Source organism: Colletotrichum destructivum, chromosome 5, assembly GCF_034447905.1.
Source record: "Colletotrichum destructivum chromosome 5, complete sequence".
NCBI classification, from domain to species: Eukaryota; Fungi; Ascomycota; class Sordariomycetes; order Glomerellales; family Glomerellaceae; genus Colletotrichum; species Colletotrichum destructivum.
Window position 1 is genome coordinate 4026643 of NC_085900.1, and position 27842 is coordinate 4054484.

The 27842-nt window shown below is 56.6% G+C and overlaps 10 protein-coding genes across 10 annotated transcripts; 4 read left to right on the forward strand and 6 right to left on the reverse strand.

The window, feature by feature from the left end:
- Window positions 1-1455: 1455 nt before the first annotated feature.
- Window positions 1456-2762, forward strand: CDEST_08763 (Putative DSBA-like thioredoxin domain, Thioredoxin-like superfamily). The gene is made up of 2 exons (XM_062924922.1): window positions 1456-1832; window positions 2051-2762. Exons 1-2 carry the CDS (start codon window positions 1664-1666, stop codon window positions 2539-2541), a joined length of 660 nt encoding a protein of 219 aa, XP_062780973.1. The 5' UTR covers window positions 1456-1663; the 3' UTR covers window positions 2542-2762.
- A 1-nt stretch (window position 2763) lies between these two features.
- On the reverse strand, window positions 2764-4621 carry CDEST_08764 (Putative transcription factor TFIIE beta subunit, DNA-binding domain, TFA2, Winged helix domain 2). Its single transcript, XM_062924923.1, has one exon. The coding sequence runs from the start codon at window positions 3780-3782 to the stop codon at window positions 2892-2894; it is 891 nt and encodes a 296-aa protein (XP_062780974.1). The 5' UTR covers window positions 3783-4621; the 3' UTR covers window positions 2764-2891.
- A 487-nt stretch (window positions 4622-5108) lies between these two features.
- CDEST_08765 (Putative cytochrome b5-like heme/steroid binding domain, cytochrome b5, heme-binding protein) lies at window positions 5109-6550 on the reverse strand. Its single transcript, XM_062924924.1, has 4 exons — window positions 6357-6550; window positions 6058-6273; window positions 5817-5943; window positions 5109-5696 (listed from the first exon to the last, which is right to left on the reverse strand). Exons 2-4 carry the CDS (start codon window positions 6168-6170, stop codon window positions 5532-5534), a joined length of 405 nt encoding a protein of 134 aa, XP_062780975.1. The 5' UTR covers window positions 6171-6273; window positions 6357-6550; the 3' UTR covers window positions 5109-5531.
- Window positions 6551-8425: 1875 nt separating this feature from the next.
- Window positions 8426-9516, reverse strand: CDEST_08766 (Putative F-actin-capping protein subunit alpha; the record flags this gene model as incomplete). Its single annotated transcript, XM_062924925.1, has 6 exons — window positions 8426-8771; window positions 8821-8958; window positions 9011-9153; window positions 9206-9321; window positions 9392-9410; window positions 9463-9516. 6 exons carry the CDS (start codon window positions 9514-9516, stop codon window positions 8426-8428), a joined length of 816 nt encoding a protein of 271 aa, XP_062780976.1.
- A 435-nt stretch (window positions 9517-9951) lies between these two features.
- CDEST_08767 (Putative transketolase-like, pyrimidine-binding domain, thiamine diphosphate-binding protein) lies at window positions 9952-11207 on the reverse strand (the record flags this gene model as incomplete). The annotated part of the gene is made up of 2 exons (XM_062924926.1): window positions 9952-9989; window positions 10043-11207. 2 exons carry the CDS (start codon window positions 11205-11207, stop codon window positions 9952-9954), a joined length of 1203 nt encoding a protein of 400 aa, XP_062780977.1.
- Window positions 11208-11470: 263 nt separating this feature from the next.
- On the forward strand, window positions 11471-14718 carry CDEST_08768 (Putative glycoside hydrolase, family 5, glycoside hydrolase superfamily). Its single transcript, XM_062924927.1, has 2 exons — window positions 11471-12203; window positions 12253-14718. Exons 1-2 carry the CDS (start codon window positions 11666-11668, stop codon window positions 13827-13829), a joined length of 2115 nt encoding a protein of 704 aa, XP_062780978.1. The 5' UTR covers window positions 11471-11665; the 3' UTR covers window positions 13830-14718.
- Window positions 14719-15518: 800 nt separating this feature from the next.
- Window positions 15519-18946, forward strand: CDEST_08769 (Putative sugar transporter, major facilitator superfamily, MFS transporter superfamily). The gene is made up of 6 exons (XM_062924928.1): window positions 15519-16321; window positions 16442-16944; window positions 17014-17536; window positions 17817-17853; window positions 17981-18050; window positions 18139-18946. The coding sequence occupies exons 1-6, from the start codon at window positions 15963-15965 to the stop codon at window positions 18300-18302; spliced, it is 1656 nt and encodes a 551-aa protein (XP_062780979.1). The 5' UTR covers window positions 15519-15962; the 3' UTR covers window positions 18303-18946.
- Window positions 18947-19977: 1031 nt separating this feature from the next.
- CDEST_08770 (Putative zn(2)Cys(6) fungal-type DNA-binding domain-containing protein) lies at window positions 19978-23807 on the forward strand. Its single transcript, XM_062924929.1, has 3 exons — window positions 19978-21461; window positions 21647-23412; window positions 23487-23807. Exons 1-3 carry the CDS (start codon window positions 21215-21217, stop codon window positions 23535-23537), a joined length of 2064 nt encoding a protein of 687 aa, XP_062780980.1. The 5' UTR covers window positions 19978-21214; the 3' UTR covers window positions 23538-23807.
- CDEST_08771 (Putative riboflavin kinase domain, bacterial/, riboflavin kinase domain superfamily) lies at window positions 23798-25073 on the reverse strand. Its single transcript, XM_062924930.1, has 3 exons — window positions 24919-25073; window positions 24629-24855; window positions 23798-24414 (listed from the first exon to the last, which is right to left on the reverse strand). The coding sequence occupies exons 2-3, from the start codon at window positions 24743-24745 to the stop codon at window positions 23914-23916; spliced, it is 618 nt and encodes a 205-aa protein (XP_062780981.1). The 5' UTR covers window positions 24746-24855; window positions 24919-25073; the 3' UTR covers window positions 23798-23913.
- Window positions 25074-25428: 355 nt separating this feature from the next.
- CDEST_08772 (Putative NAD-dependent epimerase/dehydratase, NAD(P)-binding domain superfamily) lies at window positions 25429-27328 on the reverse strand. The gene has a single exon (XM_062924931.1). The coding sequence runs from the start codon at window positions 26530-26532 to the stop codon at window positions 25813-25815; it is 720 nt and encodes a 239-aa protein (XP_062780982.1). The 5' UTR covers window positions 26533-27328; the 3' UTR covers window positions 25429-25812.
- Between the last annotated feature and the right edge of the window lie 514 nt (window positions 27329-27842).

Consider the following 27842-nt stretch of genomic DNA (forward strand, 5'->3'; position numbering starts at 1 on the left):
TTCTGAAACGTCGTCATATGCATGGCCTTGCGTTTTATGGTGGGGTGGGCAGGAGGTCAAGCTTAAGGGTTGACCTTACGATGGTCAGTGTGTGAACGCCATGCCATGCACGTATGGCCTGCATTTTGTGGAGGCGCAATCTGGATGCTGACATGCCATCAACGGTGATCCGGGGTTTGTGTCACGCTGCAATCGGGCCCGGCGAGAGTATTTTCATCCGGGAGCAGGCCAGTAGTGTGATTACAATTCGTGTCCCGGACACGTGTGACAAGCGCTCGGCAGTTGTAGTAATGTGCACAGCGTGTAATCTGTATGTTCCCGTCTGTTTTATCACCCCCTTGAGGGTTTTTCAGTCGAGTTAATCAGTCGAGGTCTGGAGGTCTCAACCCAGTGATATTCTAGTCGAGAGAGAGGCGGGAATAACTCCGATCACTGTATTCACCCCTGCCCCCCTCCCCGGAGTGCGACATGAGGATGGCGGGAGACCGAGAGGATCGCAACATCGCGAGGAAATACAAGAAGGATTCCAGAGGTGGGGCGGGGCAAAGAAGGAGAAGCACGCCACGCAGGTGATGAGAGGTAAGGGACGTCAACGCCGAGGCTCGAGAGAGGGGGATTTCTTCCTTTTCTTTCTTTATTGTCGTTGAACAGGTCGGGGTTGATGAGATAATCGAAAAATGGCAAGAATGCGTGCGCGGTCCAATTCCGGCGAGTTGGAATGAGTTGTCCCTTTTTCCTGGGTGATTAGTGAACTGTCACACCATGTGCCGTCCGTCCGAGTCTCGTAAGTCTCGTAACTCTCGTAACTCTCGTAAGTCTCGCAAGTCTCGCAAGTCTCGTGCTGCCATACAACGAGGAGAAAAACACAAGAAATCAGAGAGACAAAGACAACGAGGTCGGAAACTGGCGTTGTGGCGCTATGGTATCGCAGTCAGCCGGGCGGGCATGCTAAGCCTGGGAGGACTTTGCTTCCTCACTGGAAGCGGGGGTCGTCTCGGTTTCTGGATTTGAAGAACCTCGGACCTCTCGCCAATCTCTCTTCGGATTAGTAGTAGTCTGATAGTCATCGGCAAGACTTGCTCGGTGTGTATTGATGAGTGAGCAAATGTGTGTGTGTGGATATGTGTTTGTGTGTGTCCGTTCCTGTTCGTTCGTGTTCGCCCTCCCAGCCTATGCATACATGCACGCCTGTCTCTGTGAGGGCGAGAAAGATGCGACATACGCGGACTCGTCGGCTTCATCTGCAAAGGTGCATCGTTTCCAGATCTGATTAGTATTCCAATCCAGCGTCTACTCTTCTTGTTTTCTTCTCAGATTCGTTTCTTAGCCCGTTCGCCACCTTCCCTCCCGTGGCCACCTTTCGTTCCCGTCTGACGACGAGTTGGCGCGGTCAGAAAAGTGTTAAAACCATTTTGTCCCAGGCCGCATTGACGACCAGCAGCAGTTTACTCGGTACCACCATCTTCGCCACCCATCCATCCCCCCCCCTTTTTCGCCGAGCGTAAGACAAGTCTCCTCCGTGTCGATGGAATGTTGCTGACCAGGGAAGAGGAAAAGGACTCTTTTTGATTTAAACTTTTTGAAAACAAAAGGCCCCGAAAGAAATCCGGAGCTCATCGCCGGCTGCGAAACTTTTCGGATCCGGACTCGGGCGTCCAAGATAATGACCGTCATCAAGATCGAGGCCGTCACGGACCTGCTCTGTCCGTGGTGCTACGTTGGCAAAAAGAACCTCGAACGCGCCATCGCGCAGTACCGCGCCATCGACCCCTCGGCCGAGTTTGAGGTCGTCTGGAAGCCCTTCTACCTGAGCCCAGCCTTGAAGAGCACCGGTTCGTTCTTCTTTCCTCGTCGCAGCTCTCCCTCACCCGCCCTACACTCCGCCTGGACATTACTCAACTCTACCAGCTTCACGTCATGTTGAACCTCCTCTATCTCATACACGAAAAACAAAATAAAGATACAACTCTCATCCCATCTCATCCTATCTCATTCACTTTTGAATCCCTACCTCCCTTCACTTACACCACAAAAAGGCTAACCCGTCAAGGCTACGACAAGCGCACCATCTACAAAACCTACCTCGCCGCATTGTCAGGCGACTTCACCACACACTTGGCCAGGGTAACCTCCGCCTGCGCCGAAGCTGGCATATCCCTCAACATCGCTGGCTCCATGGGGAACTCGCGTCAGGCCCACAAGCTCCTCGCCCTCGCCCTGCGCCGGAACGGCCCGGCCGCCCAGAACCGCTTGCTCGAGACTCTGTTCCGCGGCCACTTCGAGCTGGGGGAGGACATCTCGGACCGCCACTTCCTGCTCGCGGCCGCGACGTCCCACGCTGTGGGGCTCGATAAGGACGATGCGCGGGCCGCGCTGGACGACGATCGCACCGGCAAGGCGGTCGACGAGGATGTGCTGGACGCGAAGCGGGCTGGCATCACTGGCGTGCCGACATTTACGGTCCAAGGAAGGTGGAGGGTCGGTGGTAACCAGGAGCCGGACGTGTTTTTGAGGGTGTTCGAGAAGGTTGACGAGGCATAGCGAGCCGGTTTGGCCAAAGGCCTTGTTTCCCAAGTCCCCCAGTCGAGTCAGCGGCATTGCGAGTATCAGCATATCACCCATAGCAGAGCGCCGGTGCTGGTTATTGTTTGCATTCAACAAATTGGGTGTTTCTTTGCCTTCTTCATATGTCTGGTCATATCAGCAAGAATCCTAGACCCCTGCCCCGGCCGTGGCCGAACCGTTTCCGAACCCATCTATAAAACTGGAGGAAAAGCGAAAGAGACAACCTGTCAGTTTCGCCAAAGAAGCCTCCCCAGTTCCGTGAACGCCTTCCAAATGCATAGCCTCACTGTGAAAAAATTGAAACAAGAGAAAGAGGGCCGCCTCGCTCATCGCTTGACCATGTGGCTGTAGTCCTTAAGGAGATGCTCCATGTGGGTGTTCGTCGTCTTGCCTGTGCGACGCACCGCGCGCTTCTTCTGCTGCTTCTTGGAGTCGATCTTCTTGATGGTGCTGGGGTCGGCGCTGGCAGGCTTCTGGCCAACTGAGACGAGTTTCTTGACAATGTCGTCGGTAGTCGGCACCTCGACAGCGTTCCACATGCGCTTGAACTCGTCGTCGACGTAGTGATGGAGCGAGGCGTCGTCGAGCCAAATCGCGCGGGGGTGCTGTTCCTTTTTGGTTTTGACAATGAGAATCTTGTGCTCTCGCTCGAGCTCCATCAGCGACTGGTCGCAATCGGGCCAGCCGTCCTTAAGATCCTTGACCGAGGTGCCTTCGGCGTCCTTCTTGCTCTGCAGGTGGCGCAGTAGCGAGATCTTGTCGCGGACGCCGGGGATGATGGGGCGGTGGATGTACGTGCCCGTCCTCCACGTCTGCTCCGATAGTTTGGGGTCGGGCGTCCACTGGATGCGAGGATGGCGGCGCATGGCTTCGACTAGCTGTTGCTTGTGCTTGTCGGTGCTGCGGGTCTGCCCCAGGTGATCAAAGATCTCGGTGGCGGTCTTGGACTCGTCCTTGCCCTTCAGCCACTCAAGCGCATACTGCATCTGAGTGAAGACCTCCTGGCCAAAACTAGTGTTCTGCGGTTGCGAGTAGACAATGGCGTTGGGGTCGCGCTTACGCTTGCCCGATGCTGTTGTCTCATTTTTGGAGGCGGTACTGCCGACGGACGGGGATGGCGACGGCGGTGCGAGAGATGGGTTCTTGGACGTCAGCTTGCTCGCGGCGGAGGCCAATGAGCTGCTGAAGGCTGCCTTCTGCTTCTCAAGAAGAGACATGGTGGGCGGCGTGAGACGTCGGAATGTGTGGATTGGTGATTCCGCGATGGGGGCAGGGCAAAGATGCGGATATAATGATACAGCCGCAACACGTGGAAGGGCAGGTAGCGGTTTAAGAGACTGTCGAGGTTTGACGAGACGATGACAGTCTTTTCGACAAGTTTTCCCCAGTCTCTCGTGCCCCCTCTTGGCAGTATTGACAGCTTGTGTAGATCTGCCGTAAGACGAAAGTGATGCTGTCAAACTTTCAACGTAGCTGCCCTATGCAGAGAATAGCAGGTGTGAACCAGTTGGTCTCTTTTAAGCGTTCTAGGAGCTTTCAAGGTCTCGCAAAATGATCTTGCTGACGGGATCCAATCCACCAACTTATCGAAGAGAAAATAGGGATATCGAAGGAGGTCTTCTTCGTGCAATCTGAAGTGTCTTTTAGAGCGTCTATAACGATGTTGCCGAATTAAAAGCGACCAGATATCCCAGTCGTCGTCGGCTTCTCGAATCGCAGGCGCAGCCCAACGTGTCGACTGACGGTACTGGGGCTGCTGCTACCGGAGTGATCGTCGTGGATAACCTTTCCAAAACCTCACAGAGCCCGTCGTTTGCGTTTCGCCTCGGTGCCGTCGTCTCTGCGCCTTGATCTTCCAGCTTCACCCTCGCGGTCGGTCAATTGTTCGGATCAATTTCGCTCGTGTCCTGCGACTTGATACGTTTCTGCGCCGAGCAGGCTGCAAATAGCCGTGTATTCGATGCGTGTTCGGTGTACGAGAGAGACTTCGAGGGTTCGCTGTAGAATGGCAGCCTGCTCTTGAGATAAGAAAGAAAGCAGTCCGTTGGATGATGGGTGGTATGCTTGCTGATTCAATTCTCTGGAAACTGGGTGTCCAAGGTGAGGTACCTGATGTGGCGCACGGACGGGGCTGGTGAGGTCGCCCAGCCATGGAACGATTTGGTTGGCTCGGGAGCTGGAGCCTGCCTCATTCCTCTCCCTACCAAAATTCCGAGGTGGATGGATGGGTGGTCACCGACGGGCCACTTCCGCTTGGGCCACTTGATGTGGAGAGACACCAGGCTTGATGAAGTGACAAAACGGCTGCCCGGTGGTGATGACACCTATAGGGGAAATGTTACATGTAAACGCGTCGCTTCAATGCGAGGGATTGAGCTGCTAAGAGTGGTGCTGAGAGTGGTTTGTGGGCGGGGATGCATGGGGCATGAACTCTACGTGCCCGCAATTGCATGCTGCATGGTGTGTTGGTCTTTGGCAGGGCGGTCTGGTTGTTCACCAACACCCGCGATAAAGAAACTCGGTCCATGTGCGAGACGTTTGCTTTGGCATTATACCCAGCATCGCGCTGCCTGCTACCCGTATATCTAACACACAAACTAACAGTCATGACCAGAACATATATTCTATTAAAAGCGTATCATCCCCCGGCAGACTTGGCTCGCCGGTCTCAGTTGACCAGCGTGGCCTTCCTGCCGCTGTGAATCAACATCATAAAGCCCCATACAACACCCACCTGCGCCAGCTCATAGCACATCCCCGTTCAAACATCGTTAGCCTTAGGTGACGCGAGGGATAGCCCCCCCTTGCCTCGTAACGATCGCGCTTCTTGAGGATAACGACTTGCGGCTCCGGTCGCGGGCGGCGTGGGCGCGCGTACTCCCAGCTCGCCCCCCTTCTCCAGGAGCAACGGGCGATTCGAGCTGCACCCCCAGCATACTTGAAAAACAGTGACAACGACCGGCACATTATGCGGACGCCTGCTGCTGCTGCTGCTGGTACTGGTAGGCGACGTAGGCGAGGACACCGCCGATAAGGAGAACGGCATAGAGGCCGATGCCAAAGCCGGCGCTCTCGGTGGTGCTGGCTGAGCTGGCGACGGGGGTCTGCTTCTTAGGGGCAGGGTCTCCGGGCTAGAACGAGAGAAAACACGAGGAAGTTAGTAAATCTCATTCTGTAATAGATAAATCATGATGGCGACGGGGCGCAAGCACTCAAGTGGGTAGGGAGGAGGAATGTTGGTGGGAACTCACCTGGCGCTTCAGGTCGCCGATGAGCAGCTGCTCCAAGGTCTCGCGGGCCTCGTCGCTGTGGCCGACATCCTCGAACGCCTCGGTGGCATCCTGACCGCCGACGTCGAGAAGAACCTCCTCACCACCGCTGTGCGAAGAAGACAATGGTCAGCCCAGGTCACGATGTGGAAGATAAGAGCTTGGGGAAACTCCGAGCATGGCACGGCGCGGCGCGGCGCGACGTGGGGAGGGCGAGACGTACGGGTGCTCGTCGACGAACTTGGTGCAGTCATAGATCTTGTCGTGGATCACCATGAAGAGATCCTTCTTGGTGTTGTGCTCGGCAACATCTTGGTAGGTAAGTTCGACGCCCATTGTGACAGAGTTCGGTGACGACTGAGGGTTTTCGGTGATTAAACGTGGCTCTTTTTCGGCGTATTGGTTTGTTGGGGGTTTGCGGACTGGGCTCGGATTCGGACTGAAATCGAGTTAGGGTTTGCGCGATGAACAAGTTGCGAAGACTTTCAAAATGGGGGGCAGACGGTGGTGGGCGGAAAGGACCTTTTTTTCTTCTCTTGCTGGAGTAGTGGCTGCACAGGGGAGTTGGTGCAAAAAGATTCGGACGTGAAGGAGGTTTCCCGGATGTTGTTGAGCCCGTTTGTACACGCACTTTATCGCGGGTCCCAGTAAAATTGGGGGGGGAGGCCGCACTGCACTGGACGGTTGACAGCTGATGAAAGCTTCCGCGCCAGTTGCTAATGTGGACTGTGGATACAATGGGCGCAGCTTGGGGGGGAAAGATACCGGTGGTCCGCTCAGGGGGGGGGGGGGGCGGATGTTCGAGCCAATAGGAGAAACACAAATTAGTGTGCCGCTGTCGTGATTCGCTAGATGGGCGGGCTGGGCTCTTTAAGGAGAAAAGAGGGTGCGATTTTAGGGGCCAATTCGAAGGTCAGACAGGACTCGGTGAATAAGGAACCTATCGACCTACCTAGGTTGGGAGGACCCTTCACCCTGTGTGCCTAGGTACCTTAGTTATCCCGACATTGGAGAGCCACTGACAGATGGCCGTGGAATTGAATCGGAATGCTGAGTGGTGCAGGCGGCCCTTTCGGCATCGCATTCGGATACTGGCACCCCAGAGCACTGGTACAGGCACTGGCACTGTCGCTATCACTTTTTTATTTCTGGGCACGGTACGACCTCAAATGCCTAGGCAAAACCAGCCCAAACAGCCACGTCTCCTCCTCCTCTCCCCCGCCTGTTGAGACTCGAAGACACGGTCTCGAGTCAGGGCCTCTCTCGTTACATAACCGCTGGCCGGTGACATTAAACTCCCGTTACCACCCAAAGCTCGCTCCCCGCGACGAACAGAAAAGACAGGCTAGTCGTTTCGAAACGGGGCATGCCCCCTCGCTCCTCGACCGCCGGGTTTCTGTCGGTGTCCGGGACTGGGAACTCGTGGCCGAGGTGGGGGGAGGGGAGGCATTGTCACTCTATCTATACCTGGTACGCAGACAAATCTGCAGCCCTCGTTTATAATAACCCTTCTTCTCTCGTGCCAGCCTCGAGGCTCACATACATGGGGCAGCACACTATTCCCGCCCTGCCGAGTCTCTTGCAAATCTGCAGCTTGGTCTCCAGTATTTCGTGTTCGTATCCCCAACGACCGCCAATCCCCAGGCACTCCATGGGCTCGACGACAACCCGACTGCAACATCGATGGGCCTGCTTCCCACTGCCGCTGGCCTGTTTGTGTGTGGCGGGGGGAACCTGGTGCAGGCTTGCAGCCGCAACGGAATGTCGTCGTGCTCCAATTCCGCCGGGATAGAGAGTCAGCACAGAGTACCTACCCACCTCCATAGTTGTGCCGCCATCCCGTCCATGTCCTGCCGTCAGATGTTTTTCGGTCTTGCCAGTCCGCAGGGTCCTCGCGGATTTTAGTACGCAACAATACACTTTGACCCCCCCCCTTTTGCCCGCATCCTCGTGGGCTGCGGCGCCGTTGCGAAGTCCGGATTCAACGGACCACACGGGGAGTTGTAAACTCTCAACGGACAGTTGTGTATGGGCACTTGTCGTTCGGCGAATATGATTCTTTAGCCTGCCTGCCCGAGACCAAAGCACACAAGGCCACCCGATATTTGCACCAGCTGGCGAACTCGTCCCGCATCCCGCCGCCCGTCGTTAATCTCGGGATGATGTTCAGTGCGGTATTGGGGATTGGGATATCAGTCCCACACCAGATAAAAGGCGGGGAACGCGCGGGGTACAGAGGTCCAACTGTTCATAACAACTTGTCCATCTACTCCATCTACGTGTAGCAAGTTGTCAAAGCTTCTGGTGCCGCGTTACACTGCCTGATTGGGTAATTTTGGCCGGCCTGCCCCAATGCCGCGTTTCCTCCGGCAGACGCATCAAGGAAACGCATGTGCTCCTTTCATGAGGCTGAAGCCGCCATATGCGCCTCGCTTTCCATCGGGACTATCACCAACACGGGTCTCGTCATGTGTGCTTTAGAGAAACGTTCAACCATTCCAAGCGTGCAGGCTCATGCACCCAAAAGCACACACTGCTCTAGCTATGGCCATCTCCAGAGAAGTTCTGCGCCTTCCTCTCACGTTTTCAGCTCATCGTCTCGCGCCGCCACCGATATCCTGGCCCAGCCTGTACGACGTGATCTTGTCCCACTCAATCTTCTGTCTCGTCACGGGCAGCTGCCGTCTCAAGCCCTTGAAAGCGCCCTCGCTCAGGTTCGTGAACCCCCTGTTGAGCTCCTCCTGGTACTTCTTCTCCGACGTCGAGATCTCCTTGACAATGCCGGCTCCCGTGCCAGACGAGACCGAAGCCTGCGAGGGCCGGTTGGTGAGCAGCCGAACGTTGCCATCCTCGTAGTAGTGCACGTCGACCTTGACGGAACCCTCGAGGCTCGATGAGGCAGGGTCGAAAATGTAGAGGGATCGCCACCGACCGTTCCTGGACACTGTCAGTTTACCGAAAGAGAGCGAGACCCGCGTGTACATACCAGAAGTTGTTGGGAGAGTATTTGTTCGAAACAATGACGACTGCAACCTGGGTGTCGTTCGCCGTAGGGTAGACGCCGTACGCGGCGTTCGGGAAGTGCTCCTGGACGTAGGGACCAAGACTCTTCAAGGTCAACTTGCTGCAAAGCTTTTAGCCCCTATCGTGACTCCATTCGTCCCCACTGAACCTACATCAACTCCGCGTTTGCGCTCTCCAGCACGTAGCTCTGCACGTTGCTGGCCTTCTGTGTAGTGTGGTCGAAGGAGAAGCTCGTCGAGCTCTCCACGTCAAAGTACTGGCCATCCCCGAGCGAGCTGTGGGAGCTGATGATGACCTGAAACAACTCTTTAGCGTCCGATACCTCCTGGCGACCGAGTTGAACTGACCTGCTGGCTTCCACCCGGCAGCTTCACCGTGACGAACTGCTCCTCGTTGTACTTCTCAAACGCCGGCTCGAGGCTGGAGACAATATCGGGATCCGAAACGGTGAGCGACTTGATGTCTTTGTCAGATTAGTATCAATCGATACGGATTCTCGAGAATGGGTCGTGGATGATCGGCCATGGATATACCTGCAATGACATCTGCGAGCTTCGATCAGGTCAGCTTCAGGGGCGTGGCATGTAGGGATGAGTGGACCGACCTCGCCTGGGGGGGCTCCCTCCACGAAGGAGGACACGGTCTCGACTTGGGACATTGTGAAAAAGCTTGCAAGAGCGAAGGTGCAGTCGATCGAGCAGCAGTTCGGCGTTGAACGGCGGTAATGCGGATGCGGATGCGATGCGGCTGCGATGTCGAGCTGTTGCTGCTGCCGACATTGAAACGTAATGCGGGGCAGTCGGAGGCGGAACAGGGGAGGGACGAGTGGCTGGGAACGGGGCTAAATTGTTAGCACTTGACCTCCGCTTCAAGCCGGATGAAGCGGGGCCACTGGGTACTGTCTCATCACCAAAGCTCCAGGTTTGATCAGGACTGAAATTATCCAGCTGGTTTCTACATTTTGCACGTCCACTGACCACAGACAACCGAAGATACTGATGGTCCGCTTTGTCTTCATGGGTATGTACTAAATATTGGCATATTTCCTTCAACCTTTTCGAATACTCCTTGTCCACCGGCAGCAACTCCAGTTTCAGTAGTCCAACACTTTCTTGATGTTGTCGTAAACCCCTGATGGAAGTTAGCGCCACGCATTGCTACTGAGATGGGATCATCAAACTTACTTGCAACGTCCGGGATATTGAACTTCTCGTACAGCAACGGCGAGTGAATGCTCCATCCCGCAACTCTTGCGACCGGTGCTTCCAGTCTCAAGAATGTGTCAGGGTCTTCCTGAATAGTGGCGGCAACCTCCGCTCCGATGCCAGCATTCACCATCGCTTCGTGCACCACAATACAGTGGCCGGTCTTCCGCACGCTCTTGAACACCGTCTCCTTGTCCCAGGGGTACAGCGTCCTCAGGTCAATGAGCTCGACGGAGATGCCCAGATCTTCTTCAGCTCGCTGGAGGGCCGACATGCAGGTGTACAGAGGCTGTCCGTACGAGATAATCGTGACATCCTTGCCCTCCTTAAGAACCTCCGCCTTGGACAAAGGCAGCGTGTATGCTCCCGCAGGAACCTGTTCAACGGCCGCTCTATACAAGATCTTGGGCTCCATAAATATGCACGGGTCGTTGCTGCGAATGGCTGATAGTAGGAGGCCCTTGGCCTGGAGAGGAGACCTGGGCATGATCACTCGCAACCCGGGGATGTGAGTGAACAGACTCTCGGGCGATTGGGAGTGGTACATCGCGCCGTGGCCGACGCCGCCGCAGGGCATCCGAACGGTCAATCCGCCCACGCTGCGTCCGCATGCTCCGTCCCTGAACCGGTACTTGGCAGCTTCGTTGACCAATTGGTCGAAGGCCGGATAGACGTAGTCAGCGAACTGGATCTCCGCGACGGGCCGCATCCCCTCCGCCGCCGCCCCAATGGCAAATCCCATGATGCCCTGTTCTGTGAGAGGTGTGTTGAAGATGCGATCGGCACCGTATGTCTCGGCCAGCTTCATCGTGCACCTAAAGACTCCGCCGAAGGCTACGTCTTCGCCAAACACCATGACTGAATCGTCCTCGGCCAACGCGATCGAGAGGGCGTCGTTGATGGCCTGGAACAGGTTCATCTTCTTCGTCGTGCCATTGCGCACTTCAGGCGGAAGCTCTGTTGTGCCAAGGGCCGTCTGAGAAGAATGTGCGAGTAATGAGGTCGTCGCGTAGTCGACGGGGATGTTGAGCTTCGCATTGGGCGGGTGTGTCGAGTAAAGCCGAGAGACGGCAAGGGGAAGCTGTGCCAATGCTGACGGCGCCAGCGCTCGCCGCAATGGACGTGTTGAAATCGACGACCTCATTGTGGATGATGGAAAAGATCGGGAGAAAATAAACCGTTATGAAGGGTCAATTCCTAGATTGGAAGAGTGTCAGAGATGAAGGAACTGAGGACGGTCGGCCAGACGAGGGGGACGACTCTCGTCCTAACCCGAGGGATGGCGGGTGATGTAAGTCAATGCTCGGCTTGCGCCGGCGTTCGCGGGGTTGTAGCGGCCCCTGCATACCACGGACCCCAGTAGCCACTTTACGCCCTGATAAGGCGGGCCGCTGTTGATTGCTGCCCTGCCAACAGCCGAGCTGCCAATGCACATCCAAAACAAGGCAGAGGAATTAGATACGATCTTGGTATCCTTGGCGTCACCGTCGACGTACCCGTATCTACCACAAAACCGCATGCTCTACTCCTGGAATGTGAGCCAAATCGCAAACATTCCAGTGCAACGGCGACTAGCCCTTACAAGGACGACCTCTGACGAATATGGCGCCCGGTGAATCCTCCAGACCGTCGTCGCATCGGCCACGAGACTCATCGGGTAGGAAACACCACAAAAAACGACGATCCAATGCGCAGGGATCCCGACGACCAGCCACGGAGTCGGGCGAGAGCAGAGACGAGAGAAGGTCGCAGACGCTGTCCGCCGACGCTCTGGCGGCGCTGAACCACGAAAATACAAAGAGGAGAAAGCGAAGGGAGTCGCGGGACCCAGAGCGAGACGCAGAGAGGGCTGCCGAACGAGCGGAGAGGAGAAGGGCGCGACGCGAACAACAGTACAGAGATGCCCCGAGGGAACGTCCGAGGAGGGTGGAACGGGATGAGGACAGGGAAGTCGTCTACGAAAAGCCGAAGAGGGATCACAAGAGCAGGAAGAGGCGAGTGGTGAGCGGCGCGGTGATGGAGGAGGGACGCTCGCGCGGCCACCTGCGAGGCGGCGGCTGGAGCAGTTCCAACAATAGCCTCGAGAAGGAGTACCTGATGGACGACCCCCCACAGCCCGTGAAGAAACGGAAGAAACTCTGTGAGTTATCCGAGTGAGAGTACGCGGGCGACAGAACTAACCTCGACAGGGATCTGCCTCGGCATATCGCTGGTTCTTCTCATCATCATTATTGTAGTAGCGGTAGTGGTCAGCAAGAACAACTCAAACAAGAGCAGCCCGTCAAAGACCACGCTCGATGACGGCGACAAAGACAGCGTGCCGATGAAGTGGCGCGGCACATATCTCGACCCGTGGTCCTGGCAGGACACGACAGATTTCAACGTCACCTTTACCGAGGAAATGGTCGGCGACCTGCCCGTTATGGGCCTGTACACCGATTGGGACGATTCGAAGCGGGCCAACGACAAGGTACCCGCCCTCAAAGACTCCTGGGGATCATATGGGTCACGACCTGCCCGTGGGGTGAACGTCGGCGGGTGGCTCAACCTCGAGCCCTTCATCACGCCCTCTCTTTTCGACTACGACTCGCGGCTGGGCATCATCGACGAGTATACGCTCTGCAACCACCTCGGCACTCGGAAGACGGCCGAGGTGCTCGAGAAGCACTACGCGACGTTCGTGACGGAATCGACGTTTAAGGAAATCGCCGACGCCGGCCTCGACCACGTCCGTATTCCCTTCAACTACTGGGCCATCGAGGTCTACGATGGCGACCCGTACCTCTTCCGCACCTCCTGGCGCTACCTCCTCCGCGGGATCGAGTGGGCTCGCAAGTATGGCCTCAGGGTCAACCTGGACGTCCACGGCCTCCCGGGCAGCCAGAACGGATGGAACCACTCAGGCCGCCAGGGGTCGATCGGGTGGCTCAACGGCACCGACGGCGCTACGAATGCGCAGCGCAGCCTCGACATGCACGACCGGCTGTCCAAGTTCTTCGCGCAGGACCGGTACAAGAACATCATTGCCTTCTATGGGCTGGCCAACGAGCCGCGTAACGTGGACCTGAACAATGCGGACGTGGTGGCGTGGACGGAGAAGGCGTACAAGCTGGTCAAGAACAACGGCATCGGCGGCATCGTTGTGTTCGGCGACGGGTTCATGGGCCTGCACAACTGGCAGGGCAAGCTGACGGGGTACAGCGACCTGGCGCTCGACGTGCACCAGTACGTCATCTTCAACACGGACCAGATCGTGTACACGCATAAGAAGAAGGTCGAGTACGCGTGCAGCGGGTGGACGGAGCAGACGGAGCAGTCGATGGACACGTCGACGGGGTACGGGCCGACGCTCTTCGCCGAGTGGTCGCAGGCCGATACGGACTGCGCCAAGCACCTCACCAACGTCGGCTGGGGCAACCGGTGGACGGGCACATACAACACGGGCAACGCGACGACGTCGATCCTGGAGCCGCGGTGCCCCACCGAGGACAGCAAATGCGACTGCGACGCGGCCAACGGCGACGCCAAGGGGTTTAGCAGCGACTACAAGAAGTTCCTGCAGATGTTCGCCGAGGCGCAGATGCACTCGTTCGAGAAGGGGTGGGGGTGGTGGTACTGGACGTGGGATACGGAGAGCGCGCCGTTGTGGAGCTACAAGAAGGGCCTCGAGGCCGGCATCCTGCCGGCTAAAGCGTACGACCGGGATTTCGACTGCTCCGGGACCGTGCCGGATTTCAGCAGCTTGCCCGAGTTTTATCGGGCTTGAGAGCGGGGAGTTTCGGAGGTCCGAAGGTCCGGCCGACGACGACTGGTGGATGACCGGCGAACGACATGAAGACGACATGCGAGCTTAATTCCTTCTTTTTCAGCATGCGGTCCGGCGTTTTTGTTTCTTTTTCTTCCCGGGGCTCAGCAACTGTTTTTTTCTCTCTTTTCCTTGCTCCGGTTCAACGAACCATAGATATAGAAGACTGACGGGCGACGGTTTATCTTGTACGAAGGAAACATGGAAAGTCACGTATGACGGCAATGCGCTGAAGGATATCCACATGGTTGGACTACGGGTAGGGTAGATAGATAGATAGTCCAACGATGAGAATGTTACATATACCAGAATTTCCCAGCCGACCTGTCTGAGAAATCCCAACTGAACGGACATCAAAGACCGTACCGGGGTTTCTTGGAATGGATCCAAGATCATCGACCAAAGTCACCGAGCCAACGCGTGTCTTGGGTCTTTTGATGCTAGGGAAGTATCTACGAACGCGAACCCGCGAGTCTGGGCACCAGCCGCACGTGGCGCGGCGACTAGCAACGGCCCCGAATGGCGAATGGGTGCCGGGACGCCGAGACGTCGGGATGTAGGGACTCGGAAGCTGCTTAGGAAGAAGAAAACAACACAGAGAAAGAAAAAAAAAGAGACAGAGAAGCACAGGCAGACTGTGACGGCGGCGCGGGAACGATAGCCGACCGAGCCCTCGCGGTTTCGGCACTTTGGACAAGAAGCGAAGTGACAATTCGGATTCCCAGAGTCCCGAGAGAGGGTTCGGGTGCGGGGATGAGGCCCCTTTCCTTTTTGGACTCTCCTGCCGGTGGGTCGCGTGCTGTGTACCGCAACAAGCTGGTTCTTATGATTGTTAAACGAAGAATTCTGATGAGAAAGGGTGATTGCAAGGAAAAGAAGAGGGAGAAGGGAGAGGGGGGAACCACCCCCAATAACAGAATGGTGGAATTCCGCAATTCCGCAGAGCACCTAGAATGATTGCTAGAAGGACAATCTTTCTTTGGCCCTGTGACTCTGCATAACCTGAGTAACAAACGCTCCCCCCCACCCGGGACCCAGATGCCGAGGGTCCCCCGGTTGTGTCAGCGAGCTCTCGGCTCTTCCGACGTCATGTCAGTGGCGGTTTATTCCCGAACACGCCCCTTTCCCTGCTCCCGACTGGGCTCTCCCATCAGCATCTTTTCGTTTCCCCCCCCCTTCTTTCTCAATGCTCGCTAACGAGTGGCATGGGGCGGATTTTCGAGGTCTACGAGATGGTTGCGTCCTAGCATCGACCGAACCGCCCTTCCAAGAGCCTTCTCACCGGTCCACCCCGATGGCACTGTCATGTCATTGATACAGGACGCCATCGCTCTGGGATAGATCGTAGCGTCATCCATCCGTCCATCCACAGTGGCTCCTCATGACTTGCATTCTCTGCGCATCCCACCTGACATCCGCTGCCATGACGAGACACATCCCTCATTCCCTAATCCGGGGTGCAGTTCTCCCAAACAGCCAACCGCGTTCAAGGGCTGAATAAGCAATCAGTAAAGACGTGATTGTACAGATACGCAATGGGAGGGGAAATTGCCAACCAGGAACGGGATGCGCCGCGCGCTAGCACCACTTGCCATGCTCGTCGTTGACTAATACCCGCGTGGATGAATGTGCGCGATGGGTGTGTGTGATGACTTTTACCCATCCCATACCCACCCGCCTCTGCAGTGCTTTGTCTAGCCTGTATGTTCTAGAAGAATGCAAAAAGGGACCCCTCCCACCTCATTTTCATGCCGTTTCACTGAGAAGAAACAGCTGCGCTACGATGAGAAAAGGGACTCGTTGCTACGACCTCCGATTACACGCGACCCAAAGCAGACAAGCACAGGCGGCATGCCCAGCGACTAGCTGATCTGATACTGATCCTGTCACGGTCCCCACAAAGCCTGCTGGAACTCGGAAGCAGGGCCCACGCAACGGAACACCCGTACAAATACTCACAGTACCCGACATCCGCGATCCGCTCAGTCGACAATCACCATCCTTGGTGCCCGGTGTGTTTTTCAAGCGGCTGAAATATCGACGAGAGACGGAGTTAGACATAATTTTGTCCCCCTCACCATTGGAGGAAAAATCATGTCGGACGACGTCGAAAAAGCCGAGAGTCGCTCATCCAACCCCGACTATGACAGCGCCACGACCCACGAGGAATCGGGCTTTGAGCCGATCCGCACGGGCGGTGCCCGCGGTGGCTCACGGCCGCTCCGCGAGTCTCGCTCCCTCAGCCGGACGCGGTCGCACAACGGCTACAGCTGCGACGACTATCAACAGAGCGACGACAATCCGCCGAGGCGGGAAGCGGAGAGAAAGGAAGAGGAGGACCCCTACGAGGTGGCCTTCGAAGGCGGCGACAACGACCCCATGAGCCCCCGCAGCCTGAGCAGCTTCAGGAAGTGGCTCATTGTGTCGATTGTGTCGTGCGCCAGTTTTTGTGTGTAAGTGAAATAATTCGTTTTGTTGAAGGGAGGTTTGGAGAGACCAGAGAGAAAGAAGAAGAAGCGGAAGAAGACCAAACAGAAGAGAAAGAAAAAAGGGGGTGTTGACGCGTGGCACAGCACCGCTGCAAGTTCCATTTACACATCAACATACGCCCAGATGGATGCAGAGTTCGACAACTCCCGTATCGTAGGCACGCTCGGCCTGTCGGTCTTCGTCCTAGGCATCAGCCTGGGCCCCATGTTTCTGAGCCCGCTCAGCGAGTTCTACGGCCGCCGGCCTATCTACATCGTTTCCTGGTCCATGTACGTTGTCTGGATCATCCCGTCGGCCGTCGCCAAGAACATCGCGACCATGATCGTCGCCCGCTTCCTCGACGGCCTGTCAGGCAGTGCCTTCTTGGCCGTGTCCGGTGGCACCGTCAGTGACCTGTTCGCCCGCCATGAGCTCCAAGCCCCGATGCTCATGTACTCGCTCGCCCCCTTCATCGGGCCCTGCATCGGCCCGTTGATTGGCGGCTTCGTCAACTACAACGCCAACTGGAGATGGACCTACTACGTGATGATCATCTGGGCCTTTGCGCTGCTGGTCGCCATCGGCGTCTTCGTGCCCGAGACTTATCGTGAGTTGGCTCGTGGAGGGTGCGCCCCTCTTAGTTTAGCTCCTGACGGCTGACGTGTGCGCGGTACAGATCCGATCGTCCTTCGAAGCAAGGCACGCAAGATCCGAAAAGAGACAGGTGACGAGCGCTGGAAGGCACCTGTCGAGAAGTCGACAAAGTCCGTCATCAAGACCATCGGCATCTCGCTCATGCGTCCCTTCCAGCTGCTCTTCTTCGAGCCCATGGTCCTTAGCCTCGACATCTTCTCCGCTATCCTCCTGGGCATCTTGTATCTCTTCTTCGGCGCGTTCCCGCTCGTCTTCACCAACATCCACGGCTTCAACTTGTGGCAAGTTGGCCTGACCTTCCTGGGCATCCTCGTTGGCATGTTCCTTGCCGCCGCGACCGACCCCCTTTGGCACCACATCCGCAGTCAGCTTATGGCCGATCTGGAAAAGGAGACCGGGGTCGAGGGAGCCAGCGAGCCAGAGTTCCGCCTTCCGCCAGTCATCTGCGGCGCCTTCCTGTGCCCCATTGGCATCTTCTGGTTCGGATGGAGTCTTCATGTACATTGGATCATGCCTGTTATTGGGTCCGCCATTTTTGGAGCAGGGTAAGTCAACATCTCCCTTCGCACAGCATCGCAAGCATCGCAAGCATGACCCAAAGTTGGAAAAAGGCCCGTGGTTCCGCAGCATCCGCATCGTGCTGCCGTGACAGGACATGCGCCGTGACTGCGTCAGGCTGGCTTCTGCAGGTTCATGTGTGCTGGCGTATGCCCTCGGCAGTATTTGTCAGGCCCTTACGGACCGTGGTTTTGGTGGTGTTTTCGTTCTTGTTGTTATTCCAACTTGTGCACAGGACATGCAGCTGACCGCCTCAATGTGTCACAGAACCCTCCTCGTCTTTACTGGCATCTTTACATTTCTTGTAAGAGTGGTCACCCGCCCTCGGCCCAGCTGGCCAGCTCCCCGCCTGTGGCGTTCCAGGGGTTTGGAATCGGACTCAGGACCGGGAGTTCCACGGCAGAACAGTGTGCTAATGTCGGGGCTTACAGGTCGATGCTTATCCTTTGTACGCCGCCTCGTCCCTCGCGAGTAACGCATTTGTGCGATGCATGTTTGCTGGTGAGTGACCCCGTGGCACCAGTCCTCATAACCACCCCGTCGGGTGGTGTCATGTCTTGTTCGATGCTGATTTGGATGCCTTGGAAAGCTGCTTTCCCGTTGTTCGGAACTCAAATGTACACGAAACTCGGATATTCCTGGGCTTCGTCTCTGCTCGCTTTCTTGACGGTGGCCATGGTGCCGTTTCCTTTCATCTTCTTCAAGTACGGCAAGAGGATCCGGGGTCGCAGCCGGTTTGCCACGCGTGCCTAATGAGGAAGCGCACCGAAGTTGACGAGACGCGGCCGGACTTTGGCGAGCGGGCCGAAGCGACGAGAGATTCAGCGACAGCGAGCGACGGATCAGATATGAACGGCACCGCACAGACTTTCCACCTTGGCGCGTAGGGCCAACAGAGGCTCGCTGATTCTGGAATCCTGGATGGTCGACGGACTATTCGTGTTGTCGCACGCAGCCTCGATCCAGCTGCTGTTGGTGCACCCGCATAGTATGCACGTTCCTGACCCAGATGGCCGAGGCGGAATGCTGCCCGGCGTTCTTGGATGGGAGGTAAGTGGAGAGCATGCACAGCAGACGCAGCTGTTGATCGCGGCGATCGTCGTGAGGTGACGGCAGTAGCCGTCTGCAAGAGGCCAGGAGTCAGAAGCTCAGGCCGTCGATGGTTGGAGGGGATTTATCAGGCAGCCATATCGACATAGCGAAGGGGGGTAAACGCAACGTAGGCAACGCAGCGCATCGAATCTGCCAATGACATACGAGAAGCTTTGGATGGGCTTTGTGCCCACATGCAACGAGATATCCCTACTGGCTGCTGGAATGCAGAACTACCTATAGACAGACCGACGCTCGGTACGTCGGCTAGACCAATGTTAATGCAATGATACTACACTGGCCGGTCATGGAGAGCTTGAGCGGATACTGCCTGAGCTGCACATCCAGATGGTGAAGTGAAGCTGGCGTTGGTGCATGCCACCATTCTATGTCAGCCCCTGACTTGGCTCTACCTAGCTGGGCAGGCGGGCATGGAGATCGTTTTAGATCTCATATGCAGCGGTGGAGCAGTGGAAGTGCCAAATGTGCAACGGAGTGGTTTGCAAGTGACTCATTAATGTAATGCTGTGCGACTGGTTTGGGCGATTTTGATATAAGAAGACATGGGCATCCCAAGAAGGCGAGGTGAGCTGACGAGGCAGCCAGAGGCGAGAGATTGATGTTGTTAATGTTTGGTTCCGGATTTGACAAGACTTGAAGAGGTTGACATAAGAGCAACAGGGCTGGTCGTTCGTGGGTGAGGTGAATTGGATAAGAAACAAGATGTGGTCTGGCCAACCTGGCCCACGTTCATGCACGTGTGGTGGGTGGTTTGTGCGAGACGACAGTTTTATTGCTCGGATTGCGTCCGGGCCCAAGTTGGCTGCCAATCTGCATGTGCGCGCACAGGTGAAGGGCGAGCAGCGCAGCTTCTGCGAAAGCACAGGCAGAACAGAAATCCAGAACCCACTATTTCCTCAAGGTCAGGAAACCTTGGGAAGAAAAGGCGTTGAGTAATACAGAGGGAAATGAGCTTTGTGAATTTTTTCTCTCTCTAATATCGCCGTTAAACCAACAACAACACAACACTCCTTCTCTCGTACCTAGGAGCTGCGTGTAAAAGCGCTTCAAGGGTATGGATGGGAGCGCATTCTCTGGCAATGACGAACTTGGGTATCTAGTAGCGAGTACTTCAGTTCTAGACGTTCGTGCCGCAATGTTCCAGGTAAGCTTCAGGAGCACAGAAGTACCAACTACAAAGAGGGCACCTGGCGGGTGTCCACATTAACCACCCACATCCCTCCTTGGCCCAGCGAATGACAGACTTCACATTTTCTCCAAGAGAAACCCCGCAGCCCAGCAAGCAAATCTTTGACCAACGACAGCGAGGCTGGGGAAGAGAGCGTTCCTCAATGGCGTTGGGTTGGTGTGGTACGGAGTACCTTTTGGCCTGTCTCTCCCTCTCTTTCGTTCCCTCTTTCTCGTTTACTGTTTACCTGACTGTGACTGTCGGCTCCAACGACGAAACCTCCTCGCGTGCTCCTCTTCCACCCTACCGAGGATAAACATCGCGACCCCAAAAATCCCCGACCCCGACCCCGACCCCGACGACGACGGCTTCCGCTCAATTGCGCCGCCGCAACGTCGACCTCGAACCGCGCATGCGACCCGACCCGCCTTACAAGAACCGCCTGCTTCCACACAGTAACCGCCGCCGCCAACAACCTTTGCCTGCGTGTCAATGCTTAGAGCAGACAAGCACAAGGGCTACGGCTACCTGCAGACACCACGCCTGCTGTTGACCTCTTAGAACCTCCGTCACATCACCCTGGCTCGACGCCGCCGCTGCCAGTCCTCTCTACCCGCCCTTTCGACCCTGTCCCCGTACTCGTCCCCGTGATCTCATGTGGTCCGCGACGCGAACTCCGGTCTCGAGACGACTGCGCCAACTATCGAGTCCTAGTCCTGCTGTGACGAGCACGTCGCACAAGGAACGCCTCCAACCACTCTCCACCAACCCGCCATCGGAGTCTCCTGACTGCTGAGGATACGAGCTTCAGGAAACCCAAGACTCCGCCTGCTCAATCCCGCCTGCGTTGTCCTGCTTGTAAGCCCTCTCTGTCTACGTGCGGCGCATCTAGGAAGAAGGAGGAGGGAGACAACAACACCCTCCCGTCCACATTACGGGATCACACAGCGCCTATTTCGGGGCCCTTTTCTGCCATACCACGTCAGCACGGGTACCAGTATTCGGCTCGACTCCTATTCGCAAATCCAGATCTGCCCTTGCGCACGTAGGCCCTGGAGACAGCAAGCCACGCCGGCGCTGTGCTTTGAACCGTGTGCCTCGCCGATCCAGTCAGACCCCCGGTGTGTGCCACTTCAACTCTGATCACGGAAGGATTCCCCCAGTCCATTTCCTATTCTGCGAAGCCTGCCCAGCGCGACACCAAGCCAAAGGCTAGGCCGGGCCACCCACGTCTGAAAGTAAGCCGTGTGGTTTCGCAGACATAGTATCAAGGACATTCCTGGACGGGGCTTACAGTACGGTGCCGTCACCGCGCCAGCTCCTTCGCCGCTGTCGCCTTCCTTGTATTTGCCCAGGGGAAGCTTGTATATAAATTCAAGACACCATGCCGGACGGCCTCGAGGACACCGGGACAGAGGTCTCGGATGCCATGTCAGATAATGACCACGAGTACGACGACGACACGCCCGTAAAAGACGACGACGACGAGAAAATGGCCGAATCTCACGAGAGCGGCGCCGATACAAACGGCGAGGTCAAGAAGAAGTACGATCCTAAGGATCCTTCACGGCCGAGGAGAAAGAAGGCTCGCCGGGCGTGTTTCGCCTGTCAACGAGCCCATCTGACTTGTGGTAAGCCCTGCCAGATTTCTCACGGTCCGGCTCGAGATACACTCTGGTCCAAGTGAATGCTCGTGAAGTCTTGTTCTGCGTTCTCTTCTCCCTCTTCTCCATCCTCCCAGATGGGGGGTTTCCACGTGGCTTGCTCCACCCGTATGGCTGTCTGCGATGCAACCTTGCTGATGTGATGGCTACAGGAGATGAACGACCTTGTCAGCGATGCATCAAGCGTGGACTTGCAGACGCTTGCCAGGACGGCGTCCGCAAGAAGGCCAAGTATCTTCATGATGCTCCGCCAGAGGCCCTCAGGCCCGTGCTGGGACCCAACTTCAATCCAAACGCGGCCCCGACCCGTCCCAACGGCCAGCGGCATCACAGTGGAACCTCAGACACGGCTTCGACCTCCGGCAGCACGTACTTTGGTCAAAACTCGACGGCATCCTTCCCCGTCTACTCTGGCCAGCAAACGCCAGTCGGAATCCCCGAGAGCCTTCCGTTCCAGGCGCAACCCTCACCGATATCGCCGTCTTTTCCGCAACCGGGCAACAACGCGCGGTCCATTGGGGGCATGATATCGCCGCAGGTCACCAGCGACCCCTTTAATACGTTATTTGACCCAAGTAACCCGGCCATCTTCAATTTTGATCTGGAAGGGCTCAATTTCGGTAGTCAGTACGGTGCCATGGAGTTTGGCATGCTCGGACATATGTCGTCGGGCGCGGCGGAAACCCCTCCGCGTGACGGCTCCTTATCCGGACCCAGTGGTGGTGAGGTCAACTTCGGATCCACAAACGTCTTTGGCAATGGCAACAACCACTTTGGCCAAGTCTACGATAGCGGTATGATCAACGATTTCATGGGTGTAGACCAGTCTTCCAACGGCATGTACCAACAAGGCAACCTGCAACATGGCCTCCCACATGCCTACGCCATTGCTGCTGGCCCAACAAGCCTACATAGTCCAAGCACAGACAACACCGCCAGCCCGCAACCTACTAACTTTACCTTTGAAGGATCACCAAGTGGGAATTTTGGCGCTGTTGGAAACTCCCAGACCATAACCGCCCCGACTCGCCCCAAATCCAAGCCTGGCCCGGTCCAGAAGAGCGGACCGCATACACTCCTGGGCAAGCGACAGCGCGACCCGTCGTCCATCTACGAGACCGTCAAGGAGCCGTACCCATACCTGGCCGGCTTCCATGCCCTCATTGACTATCTGCCGAAACGCTTCTCCGCCAATATGACGCTACGCATCGCCAAGGCGCTCGCCAGCATCCGTCCGTCGTTTATTGCCTGCACCAAGACGCTCAGCCGACAGGACCTCGTTTTCATGGAGAAGTGCTTTCAACGGACGTTGTTCGAGTACGAAGAGTTTATGCACCACTGCTCCGCTCCGACCATCGTCCTTCGCCGTACGGGCGAGATTGCCGCCGTGAATAAGGAGTTCATTGCCCTGACCGGATGGACCAAGGATGTCCTCCTGGGCAACGAGCCGAACCTGAACGTTAACACGGGTGGGACGGGGTCGACGACCAACAGCGGTCGCAATACGGGCCGCGCGGGCGTCTCAACGCCCAAGGCGTCCTCGGCGACGCTCGACCAAATGAAGAACGACAGCGGCTCGCGCAAACAGCCTGTCTTCATCGCCGAGATCCTCGACGACGACAGCGTCGTTGAGTTCTACGACGACTTTTCGCATCTCGCGTTCGGCGACAGCCGCGGCAGCGTCAACCGCACCTGCCGGATCCTCAAGTATCGCACAAAGGAGCAGGCCGATGCGGCGTCGTCGACGGACACGATGCCGCAGCAGGACCCGCGCAAGAGCATCCTCAGCAACCGCGTCACCCGCATCGACGGCGAGCACGGCATCTCCAGGATCGAGAAGGACGGCAAGGTGGACTGCCGATATTGCTGGATGATTAAACGAGACGTATTCGATATCCCCATGTTGATTGTGATGAACGTGGGTCCCCCCTCCCTTTCCGCGATCTCTCGTCCCTCGGGAGATCAGTCCTTTCCCCACTAACAGAAAACTAGTTTCTTCCGTGCTATTACCAGAACAAAGAGCCGCACGGGCTGGCAGTATAAATGGGAGTTTTGAAGAAAAAAAGAAGGAGAGAGTGGGGGGTCATCATGGCATATATGGGACGGGTGTCATCATGGGAGGCGTTTTTGGTCTTGAATCAGGACAAGTGTTTTTCTCTTGCTCCCGCTATCACTCGAATCATGGTGTTTTCCCGTTGAATGGGAAGCCGGGAAAGGGCGCGCGCATGCTAGGATAGGATCACGGTTCATATCATCCTGTAGTCAGGCCCCTTCCTACTATTTTTCTCCAACACATATCTCTCGAAGAGAGACAGGAGAAACTTTCAAATGATACTTTTTTCTATATATTACGCTCTGCATCCCGTTCGTGCCCTTGGGAAGAAATGTGCTGTGGTGAGGAAGCGAGGACGCAGGAATTCTACGCCTTGGGGAGCGGCTCTACTAGCCACTTCGCATCCAGCAAACCGTCCGTCTCGGCGCCGGGTGTCAGCGCCTTGGGCGGCGCCCATCGGTCGCGGGCAAGCGAAGTCCGCGCAACGTCGCAGTCGGTGTTGATGTCGGCGACAAGGGCTTCGAGGCTCTTGTAGTCCTTCTCTTCCCGCACGAAGCCAAGAATGAGGAGGCGCATGTGAGCGTCGTAAAAGTCGGCCGAGAACTTATGAAGCACGTGGACCTCGGCGGAGCGGACGGTGTTCTTGTAGAAGGGGTTGTAGCCGATGGACATGACCATGGGATACAGCTGGAACTCGAGGTGGGGCTGAGCCGGGCCGGCGCCGGAGGAGGGCGGCGGGGCGATGCGGTCCGGGTGCGATGCGGGGAGGGAGAGGGAAGCCCAGCCAAAGTAAACGCCGGATCTGGTGTTGTCTATCCAGGGGGTTTGAGAGGAGTCTACTGGGAGGTTTGCGGTTGGTATTCCGAGCTGTGGTCAAGGAGGGATTTTGTTAGCCGGAGGGGGGAGGGGGTTGGCCTTGTGAGGATTCTTATGAGATGAGTGTGAGCGCGGTGGGGGTACGAGAAGAAATGATGAGTGGGTGAAGGGCAGGTGTGTTTCTCATATGTGATGAAGGTGAAGCAAGAGGCGTCGGCGCACGTCGTGAAAGACGCTGGTGAGGGAAGAGTCGATGAAAACTGACCTCCTTAGACCCCCGGCCGAAGCCGGAAATGACCTTGCCCTCCATTTTGAGCGGGAAGGGGGCCTCGGGACCGGAGTCCGGGCCGACGACAAGAGGACGTGTCGTCGTCTCTGCCATCTTTTCCGTCTTTTTTCGGGCGGGTGAGCTCTGTCACCTTTCGAACGCGATAAGTGCCCGTCTGCTCCGTTGAGGAGTGCTGATTAATCAAACCACTTGAACGAGCTTTGCTGTCCCCAGGGTTAGCGTTATGTTTTTCCTTTCGCGCAATATTGAAAAGTAGGGAGACGCACCAAAAAAAGAAGAAAGACTGTGAGTCCAAGTAGGGATGACTCTGTTTTCTGCAGTGCGAGTACCGCAAGAAGACGGAGAAAGTCAATGTGAAATTTGAGGTGGAAGGTTTGTGAGAGATGGTGAGAACTGGGGGGGATTGCGACATGGAGAGTGGTGAGTCGCCGCTGAGCTGATGAGACGCGGTGGGGGCTGCATGATTGATGGAGGGGTCAACTGCGGTCTCTGATTCGGGCAGCTTCGATAAGCTCTAGTCCGCCCGTCGTCGTTGTTGTCGTTATCAACCCGATGGATGGATCGAGAGGGGCGCCTAGGCAGGCACGCCGCACCCTCTTTCAAAGGCTGTCGGTTTGGTGTGGTGGGGCAGTCTTGGTTCTTAATTTACATGGCAGGTGCACACGACTTCGGCCTTTGAGAGGAAGGACGAGCCGGCATGCCGGAGTCTGCCGTATGACAATGCATCGTCAGAACAGTGGTGCTTGGTCCTTCTCGTCCAATGGTTTCACAAACTCGTCTCGTGTACTATGTAAAGTTTTGGGATATGATATTTGATTCCGATAAACGAGGGTATATATTTGTTTGGTATACGGATGCAAAATCAGGAAAACACGCGCTGCTCAGGCACAACAGTTTCTCGTCTAGAGAGACAGTGAATGGTTTCGTACAAGAGGGATATCAACAAATTTCATCAAACCAACACACTTATCGACTGCAAGATCAACGGACATGAGGAGAGTAAGGCGGATGGACCTCTGGGCGACGGCGAATCAACTTCTGCGGGACGAGACCCTGGTTGTTGCCATTGGGTCACTCGGTCGAACGAACACTGCCGAACCTCGACGCCGCCGTATCACCGCACCGTTCTTCCGACTACTCACTTGACAGAGGCTCAGAACCTAAGAGCGGGGCCAAGGGCCGTGCTTCCACTCCGTCCGCCCAAGCCGAACAATCTCGGCGCCGCTAATCTCCCACACTCCGGCCGGCGCCTTGCCTTGCTCCACAAGAACAGCTGCATGCACGGCGGCGCGAGCAATGACCTCGGCCTCCTGGCCAATGCTGTCCTGGATGTTGCGACTGACCATGCCAAGGGTCCTGATGACGCTCTGGAAGATGCCCTCGGCGGCACGGCTCTCCTCGCGCTGGCCAAGGATCATGCCGGGCTTCAGGATAATTCCGTGGTCGAAGCCGGCCTCCTTGATGGCATCCTCGACGCCGTTCTTCATCTTGCTGTAGGGCGCTTGGGCCGAGAGGGCGCCTCGGGTGCCGGCGCTCGAGATGAAGATAAAGGCCTTGCAGCCGGCCGTCTTTGCGGCCTTAACGAGCTCGACGTTAAGGTCATGGTCAATCTTCCACTGCTCGGCGATGCTGCCGGCAGCGGCGCGCGTGGTACCGAGGGCCGAGAAGACGACGGTAGGGAGCGGCTGCAGGGCGGCCAACTTGGGTGGCCAAGCCGAGGTATCCTGCTCGATAATAGGCTTCAGCGTGAGGCCGCCGGCCTTGGGCGGGCGGCGTGAGATAGTGTTGACGGCAGCAAAGGCCTCAGAGGTGATGAGGTTGGTGAGGATGTGGGATCCGACAAGGCCGGTGGACCCGATGACTGCGGCCGAATGCGCCATGGTAGGGAGGAGAAGAGGTCTGTTGTCAGGGTAACTTTGGAGGAGCAGGTCTCAGCGAAGAAGAAAGGAGTAACAAGACGATTGATTCGACGACCCGGCGGCTTGGTACGTGACGTTGGGTTACTTGAAGCGTCTGTGATGCTGCAGCTGTCGGTCTTTTTTCCCTGTCTGTGTGTGGGCGAAAAGAAAGAGAAGATGATGAGAATGAGGCGCGAGAGCAGGATGCAGGAAGTCCGTGAGAGAAAGGGTTGATGCGGGCTTTATGGGAACTTGCTGCCCTTTCTTGCTTGCTTCGAGTTCGAGGGCTTGACCTCTTCGTTGTCTGTGTGTCTTTGGGTGAGACAAGGCCGAGAGGGGTGCGACGAAGCAAGATGAGAGGGGAATGGCAAGATTGGTGGGCAAGAGGAAGAGGCAAAAATTCGGGCAAACGAATAGGATGCTTGCTTGGTGACGGGCTGGAGCTGGAGCTGAGTGAGGAGGAGGATTTGTCGAGCAATGTTCCTGGGAGATGACGAAAGGCTGGTACTGTGGCTGCGGTGACTTGAGTGTGTTGGCGCAAAGCACTCGGACTGGGGACGACGGCTGAACCGGGATGGAGACCGGACGAGGAGGCGGAGTAGGCGCTGTAGGTTGGTTGCGAGCGAGAGAAAAAGAAAGAGAGAGAGAGAGAGAGAGAGAGAGAGAGGGAGAAAATCGCCCCAAAAGAACCGCCGCGTTGAAGACGAGAGAAGGGACGATTGGGGAAAGTTGGAACGGCGATTTTTTCATGCTCGGACAGGGGAGGTCGGAGCGGGTTTCTACACTGGCACCTACCTACCTGCTCTGTACACGACGGTCTCAACATCCTCACCTCGCAACGGCGATACTGCCCCGGCTCCAGCGGGCTCGTCATGCCCGGCTGCTCCACACTAGCAGAGAACCATTGCAGATTTCTCCTCCATCCTCCTCCATGGTTGCACCCCGCTCTGGTCCGGGCGAGCCCCACCTTAGGTTCGTGAGTCTCGTCTTCGTCACCGTCTCTGCCTCACTTTTCCCCTTTCTTTCCCCAGTCGCTGGCACTTGGACGGAAAACGAATCTGTCGGGAAGACAACCACAGCAGCCTCGCATGAAAGTGGAATCTACGCACGTCCAAGCATGACTAGCACATCCGGCCTCGCTTGCTAGAGTGTTTGACCGAATATCCTGGTGCTGGAGCAGCTCCCGGGACATGGACGAACGAAACTAACAAGGAACAATGACCAAAGAAAAGATGCCCAGCACGACGAACCTCCCCCCCCCCCCCCGGCAACAGCTTTGCTGTCTTACTCAT

Coding starts and splice junctions, on each gene's coding strand:
- CDEST_08764 (XM_062924923.1), bottom strand. CDS start 3,782: ATGTCTCTTCTTGAGAAGCAGAAGGCAGCCTTCAGCAGCTCATTGGCC.
- CDEST_08765 (XM_062924924.1), bottom strand. CDS start 6,170: ATGGGCGTCGAACTTACCTACCAAGATGTTGCCGAGCACAACACCAAG. Junction 5,944..6,057: donor AAGTTCGTCGACGAGCACCC/GTACGTCTCGCC, acceptor TTCTTCGCACAG/CGGTGGTGAGGAGGTTCTTC. Junction 5,697..5,816: donor TCGGCGACCTGAAGCGCCAG/GTGAGTTCCCAC, acceptor CTCTCGTTCTAG/CCCGGAGACCCTGCCCCTAA.
- CDEST_08763 (XM_062924922.1), top strand. CDS start 1,664: ATGACCGTCATCAAGATCGAGGCCGTCACGGACCTGCTCTGTCCGTGG. Junction 1,833..2,050: donor CCCAGCCTTGAAGAGCACCG/GTTCGTTCTTCT, acceptor TAACCCGTCAAG/GCTACGACAAGCGCACCATC.
- CDEST_08768 (XM_062924927.1), top strand. CDS start 11,666: ATGGCGCCCGGTGAATCCTCCAGACCGTCGTCGCATCGGCCACGAGAC. Junction 12,204..12,252: donor GAAGAAACGGAAGAAACTCT/GTGAGTTATCCG, acceptor TAACCTCGACAG/GGATCTGCCTCGGCATATCG.
- CDEST_08770 (XM_062924929.1), top strand. CDS start 21,215: ATGCCGGACGGCCTCGAGGACACCGGGACAGAGGTCTCGGATGCCATG. Junction 21,462..21,646: donor ACGAGCCCATCTGACTTGTG/GTAAGCCCTGCC, acceptor TGATGGCTACAG/GAGATGAACGACCTTGTCAG. Junction 23,413..23,486: donor CCATGTTGATTGTGATGAAC/GTGGGTCCCCCC, acceptor ACAGAAAACTAG/TTTCTTCCGTGCTATTACCA.
- CDEST_08771 (XM_062924930.1), bottom strand. CDS start 24,745: ATGGCAGAGACGACGACACGTCCTCTTGTCGTCGGCCCGGACTCCGGT. Junction 24,415..24,628: donor TCGGCCGGGGGTCTAAGGAG/GTCAGTTTTCAT, acceptor CCTTGACCACAG/CTCGGAATACCAACCGCAAA.
- CDEST_08769 (XM_062924928.1), top strand. CDS start 15,963: ATGTCGGACGACGTCGAAAAAGCCGAGAGTCGCTCATCCAACCCCGAC. Junction 16,945..17,013: donor CTTCGTGCCCGAGACTTATC/GTGAGTTGGCTC, acceptor TGCGCGGTACAG/ATCCGATCGTCCTTCGAAGC. Junction 17,537..17,816: donor TCCGCCATTTTTGGAGCAGG/GTAAGTCAACAT, acceptor AATGTGTCACAG/AACCCTCCTCGTCTTTACTG.
- CDEST_08772 (XM_062924931.1), bottom strand. CDS start 26,532: ATGGCGCATTCGGCCGCAGTCATCGGGTCCACCGGCCTTGTCGGATCC.